This window comes from Rhinolophus sinicus, chromosome 1 (assembly GCF_057876585.1).
Source record: "Rhinolophus sinicus isolate RSI-liver-muscle chromosome 1, RSI-T2T, whole genome shotgun sequence".
Taxonomy (NCBI): Eukaryota; Metazoa; Chordata; class Mammalia; order Chiroptera; family Rhinolophidae; genus Rhinolophus; species Rhinolophus sinicus.
The window spans coordinates 123,873,624-123,880,101 of NC_142501.1; the positions used below are offsets into that span (position 1 = coordinate 123,873,624).

At 46.5% G+C, this 6,478-nt stretch overlaps 1 protein-coding gene across 1 annotated transcript; it reads left to right on the forward strand.

Annotated features, from left to right (window-relative positions):
• The first annotated feature begins 3,042 nt into the window (after window positions 1–3,042).
• Window positions 3,043–6,094, forward strand: OTUD1 (OTU deubiquitinase 1). The gene has a single exon (XM_019754201.3). The coding sequence runs from the start codon at window positions 3,430–3,432 to the stop codon at window positions 4,867–4,869; it is 1,440 nt and encodes a 479-aa protein (XP_019609760.1). The 5' UTR covers window positions 3,043–3,429; the 3' UTR covers window positions 4,870–6,094.
• Window positions 6,095–6,478: the final 384 nt, after the last annotated feature.

A 6,478-nucleotide genomic window follows, 5' to 3' on the forward strand; every position in this document is an offset into this window, starting at 1 on the left:
ATGATTTTAAAATATAGTCTCTCATTCTTCAGTTTGTCTTTTCACTTCATGGTGTCCTTTAAAGCCCAAAGTTTTTAGTTCTAATAAAGTCCAATTTATTTATGTTTTCTTCTGTCATTTGTATTTTTGGGGTCACATTATGAAATCATTGCCTACTCCATGGCCACTGAGATTTCTGCCTCTAATTTCTTCTAAGGATCTGATAGTTTTAGCTTACTTTTGATGTATTTTGTGTTATTTTTTTGTTTGTTCTGAGGTAGGGGTCTAGCTTCATTCTTTTATATGCAGATATCTAGTTGTTCCAACACCATTTGTGGAAAGGTTACTCTTTCCCCTATTGAATTGCCTTGGTATCCACCCTATCAGGTCCAATTGACCATAAACATATGAATTAATTTCTGGACTCTCAATTCTATTCCACTGATCTATATGTTTATCTTTATGCCTGTATAACACAGTCTTGATGACTGTAGCTTTGTAATAAGTTTTGAAATTGGGAAGTATGAGTCCCCCAACTCTGTTCTTTTTCAAGATTGCTTTTCATATTAGGTTTATGCAGAAATGATTAATGAGTGAATAAATGGACAAACATTTGTATTTTTTAAAGTTTTATTTTTTGGGGAGGGGAGGAGGTTGGGAATTTTATTATCTTTAAAGGGATGTGACTAAGAGATGGTGGTATAAATGTATCTTCACAAAACATGCCAGGATTGATCCTATTTTATAAAGATGGCTTAGATGGCTAGGTTTCTGCTCCCTGGGCTGCATAACAGAATCTGTTTCTGAATTCTCTGTAATTGTCACCATTCTGGGGGCATAGCAGGTGTTCAATAAATATGTATTAATTAAATGCCATGTTCTTTTTGTTTTGTTTTAACATATTAGTTGTCTTGTTGCTACTTTTTGGTTGATAGTTGCTGAATTTTCTGTTTTTCTAGCCTATTCAATAACTCTGCAAGTAAGTTGGTTTAGAATCCTATTTTCCTAAACTTCTGCCAAATTTCTGCACACCACCAAAATATGCCGACAGATGATTTTCCAGAATGGAATCATTACTAATTCTTTTCAGATGGAGTATCAAGCAATCGGATTTGCCTCTGTCTCTTTCCCACTCTAATCTCTTTGCTATCACTTGTAAAGCCTTGCCTTCTCTTAGACTCCAAGAGCAGAAAACAATTCCCATTTCTAAGGCTGGTGACACCCTGCTTTGTGTTTCCTGAAATATCATTTTCTCCAGTAAGACTTTCCAGACTGAGATAGAGTGGACACTGATTTTCATAGTGAATATACGGTTTTGCATAGTCCACCACTTGCACACAAACTAAAAGGGGAGAAAGAAAAATCTTTCATGTATGTTAAAGGTTTGAATTTTCACATCTTTGTTTATATCTGTCTGTTCCCAATTTGGAATGTCAGACATAACCTGTCCTCTGTGTACCTTTTTTTTCCTTGTTGACCTAAACCTGTTACAATGCTTTCTTGCTTTAGAATTCAATTTTTAATAATTTCCTTACCTCCCTTCAGGCTCCTGTTATGCTAACTCTGTTAGGAACACAATGGGTGCTGTCTTCTGTTTCAGAACACCAGGTATGGAATGGCTAAGGGTAGAGTTCTGTGTAAGTGCTTACTACACAGAGCAAGATACCCCAAAAAGCAGCAATGAAATCTAAGTCAATCCCATATCTAGTTAGCTCTGGGGGCACAAGTTCCCAATAGGGTAGTCTCAGAAGTTGAAAAGATAGACAGTTGTTTTACCTTCTCCTGAGTTGATTTACTTAACAGGTTGGAGTGACCTAGGCAAAGGGCCACTTACTGCTGGGATCCTGCCTGTCACAACCCCCATGGCAAATTGGAAGCCCTGGTTAGGGTCAGGAGAGCAGGATCATAATCCTGGCTTCTCTACTGAGAAAATTTAGGAACTTGTTTTCCATTAATTAATTAATTAATTAATTAATTAAGTAAATACTAATTAGCTCTAACTATGTGCCAGGCACAGTACTAGGGCATGTAACTATAATAGCTAACAAGACAAGGTCTTTTCATTCATGAATTTACATTCCATCAGAAGAGTGGAGAAAGTCCTATACCATCACCTACAGCTATTTCCCCATCTCTGAAACGGTGAGATAGTTTCCAGGTTCAATTTGAACTTCAGGGCCTGCTAATTTAGCATTTGATCAAAGCTCAGAATATAGAAAAGCTGCCCGATACTATATAGTCGGTATGCGGTTGTTGATGTGACTATTCTGGCTTTTCCTATACAAGTAAGGTACATCTCACAGTTGGGTAGAAATGTTTTCAATATTCCACCCGACCTCGGAAAGCAGCACGCCCCCTCTCTACTTTGCCTGACGTATGGTTACAGCAGCACCTATTTTCAAAACGCCCGAGGTCGTTAGGCATTTGGTGTTTCGAAATGCTGTTTGAAAGGCTTCCGTTCGCCCAAGTCATGTATTTGCTAGTCGACATGGGTTAGTTAGGGGTACAGAAAACTTGGTTTCGGTTTATCAGGGCAGCAAAGTGCTGGGGATGACTGATGGCGTCACATAACCGTAACATTTTAATCCAAGGAGCTCACTAAAAAGACGGCAGAGGCGAATGCAAGCAGGAATGGTGGATCATGCAGGTTTTAAGGCCGCGCTCCGTCCTTTATACGGTGCCCGGAGCTTCCTTCGAAATGCAAGCTTCCAAAGCCTCCTAGCTTGCCCGAAGCAGCGTTTTCCCCGTCACAATCCCGAGCACAGCAACGCTGCGTCGACACCTGTGGCTGAAGAAGGGGAATCCGCCACTAGAGTCACGCGGGGTGGTGGTGCCAGGAATCCTTTGACTGCGCAGGCGCCCGAGCCTCGGCGCGCTCCAGCCTGGGCCTCGCCCGCGCGCGCCGCCGCCAGAGCCTGGGGCCACGCCCATAACGTCCACCGAATGGGGCGGGGCGAGCCCGCACAATTGAATGGGAGCCGGGACGAGTTGCACATTCCAGCGGGCCCACGTGACGCGGGCGCACCGCCTGAGGTAAACAACCGCGGCCCCGCCTCCCGGCCTTTCCGCGCGCCCTATTCTGCTCCTAGCCGGCGGGACGCGCTCCAGCGGGGCGGGCGGCTTCCTCCGAGAGTCCCCAGCGGCCGCCACGGGCCGGAGCAGCGGCAGCGGGCGCGGCGTCCCGGGTCTGCGAGCAGAGTGCACCGACAGGGGTCGAGCGCGCGTCCCCTCCCTGCCCCCACCGCGCGCTGTGGCGCAGCAGGAATTTGGCGGGGACCCGCGCACTATTTGCGGCTCTTGACGCGCGGCCGGCTGGCGGCCCTTGGGTCATTTTTATTCTAGGGGCACTGGGTCATCGCGCTCGGCCGGCCCCCTCCCCTGGGCCCGGAGGGTGTGTCCCCCTCACCCGGGCTCGCCGCGCCTATAAGGGGCCGAGCGGCGGGCAAGGACATGCAGCTCTACAGCAGCGTCTGCACCCACTACCCAGCCGGGGGACCGGGACCCACGGCCGCAGCCCCTGCTCCGCCCGCCACTACCGCTGCCACCCCTTTCAAGGTCTCTCTGCAGACCCCGGGACCCGCCAGCGGCGCACCGGAGCCCGAGACCGGTGAGTGCCAGCCTGTCGCGGCCGCCGAGCCCCGGGAAGCCGCAGCCGCCCCCGCCGCCAAGATGCCTGCTTTCTCTTGCTTCGAGATGGTGTCTGGGGCCGCCGCGCCCGCTTCCGCCGCCGCTGGCCCCCCGGGCGGGTCCTGCAAGCCTCCGCTGCCGCAACACTACAAGTCCACGGCGCAGATCACCGTGCGGGCCCTGGGCGCCGACCGGCTCGTGCTGCACGGGCCGGATCCAGGCGTCGCGGCGCCAGCCGCCCAGCGCGGACGCTGCCTCCTGCTGGCCCCCGCGCCCGGCGCCCCTGTCCCACCGCGGCGGGGCTCCTCGGCCTGGCTCCTGGAGGAGCTGCTGAGGCCCGACTGCCCCGAGACAGCGGGAAAGGACGCGGCCCGGGAGGGGCCTGATCGAAGCTTCCGATTGAGCGAGCACCGCCAGGCCTTGGCGGCAGCCAAGCACCGGGGTCCCGCACCGCCCCCTGGGAGCCCGGAGCCCAGCCCAGGCCCGTGGGGCGAGGAGCACCCGGCGGAGAGGAGCCTCCGGGTCTGGGAGAGAGCCAGCGACCGCAGCGATCCTCCCGGCGCGGACGAGGGGCGGCGGCCCGGCCCGGAGGCCGAGGCACCCGCGGCCCGAAGCTGCGAGGCCGCGCAGAACGGCGCAGCCGAGGCGGCGATCGTCTCCAGGTCGGATGGTAGAGACGAGAAACTGGCCCTGTACTTGGCGGAGGTGGAGCGGCAGGACAAGTACCTGCGACAGAGGAATAAGTACCGATTTCACATCATTCCCGATGGCAACTGCCTCTACCGAGCGGTGAGCAAGACGGTGTACGGGGACCAGAGCCTGCACCGGGAACTGAGGGAACAGACCGTGCACTACATCGCGGATCATCTCGACCACTTTAGCCCCCTGATTGAGGGCGACGTGGGGGAGTTTATCATCGCTGCTGCTCAGGACGGGGCATGGGCAGGGTACCCGGAATTGCTGGCCATGGGGCAGATGCTGAATGTGAATATACACTTAACGACTGGAGGAAGGTTGGAGAGCCCCACGGTGTCTACCATGATTCACTATTTGGGCCCAGAAGATTCCTTAAGGCCTAGTATTTGGCTCAGTTGGCTCAGCAATGGACATTATGATGCAGTGTTCGATCACTCCTATCCTAATCCAGAGTATGACAATTGGTGCAAACAGACTCAAGTGCAAAGAAAACGGGATGAAGAACTTGCCAAATCCATGGCCATATCTCTCTCCAAAATGTATATTGAACAAAATGCATGCTCCTGAAGTGTCTGAAAACTTACACCCTGGGAAAAGTGCATACATAATTTGTGTTTGGAGAATTATATGAACTCTAATCAGGGTAATAGCACTTTTAAACTTCTGGTAGATTTACAGTAGGTGTAATGCCTTAATCCTTTTTTTTGAATGTTTTTCTCAGAGCTGAAGGTTGCTGGGCACCTAAATGATGTTTCATGGTAGCTTTGGGTGATCCTACTGTTATTTATAATTTGCTGTATAAAGTTAGCACTACTTAATTTGCAAGCTAATTTCTCACAGTGAAAATTTGTTCATTCCTGATAATATATTTTCTATAAAAATGTATTTTTGCACAACATTAAAAAAATTGGTGTAACTTTATGACGTGTCCCATTTTGACAAATGGCTTTTTGGCATAAACCAGAGAAGTGCTTTATATGAAGTTTATTATTTTGAACAGAATTTGTGAATTAGTAGTTATTTTGTGTTGTTGAATTTGAATTTTACAATTAGATAATTAATTCAAATGGACATTGATGCATTCATGTTACCAGGTGATTGGCCCATTCCATTTTGATGAAATAAATTTGTTGTTTTGGAAATCATTATTTTTCTAGAAATGGTCAACCTTTTAAAGAGAAATACTTAAGGGAAGATTGTGGGAAGAATTTTCTTTAAGGGATAGTACCAGCTGTTACTTGAATGTGAGTCTGATATTTGCTGATGGCAGAGTGATTATTCTGTCCTCTGGTTGATGTTTAGAGTAGATTGGTGCTCAGTTGTTTTTATTTATATTTGTCATTTTGTTATAAAAGAATTTTAACATGGTATAAAACTTTGTGATAAGATAAGCCTCCTGCTTTATATATGCCTTCTTGGATTCAACTAAGAGTTTTGAAAACTAATAGGATTGATGCCTTGAACCAAACTTGGCAGTTACTGTATAGCAGGAGAATACTGTCTTTATTCCTTTTAAATTCTTTCAAAAGGCAAAATAGGATTGCCCTGTATTATGTATAAATAAAAATGTCTGTAAACAGAGCTTGTATGGTTTGCTGGGTCAGTGTTCCCAACCTAAAATCTATCTGATTTCCACTTTAACTACTTTTAGTCATATTTATTAAGTAATGCAGTTTGTACTTTTTTATTTTGTAACATTTTGTGATTTTTTTGTACAATACTGTATTTGTACAATAGAACAATTCTCAGCTGATGGAATGAATGAATAAAATGCATAATTTTACTTCTATAATGTCTTTGGCTAAAGTGGTTTTTAAATTGTAAAGTGACGTCTGTAGGAAACTTTATTACATATACACTATTTTTTTCATGTGTGATGTCAGAATTATGAGAGGTTTTTTTACGTTCTCACATGAACAAGATAGAATAATCATTAGTAATTTCAAAGAATAAGGCTAACAATTTAAAGGTGGAGTAATTTAAGAAATTGCTCTCATTTCTAATTATAATTCCTATCTAAAACTACAGATGTATCGACTAATGAACAGTGAAGTGCAAGTATTGTTAACCAGCACAATGTCTAATTAAATATCATAGTTTGTGTTCCACTCTATAGATTTTAATGTTTTAAAGAGGAATAAAAGCAGTGCCCTAATTATCTAGCCTGGCCTTTTGA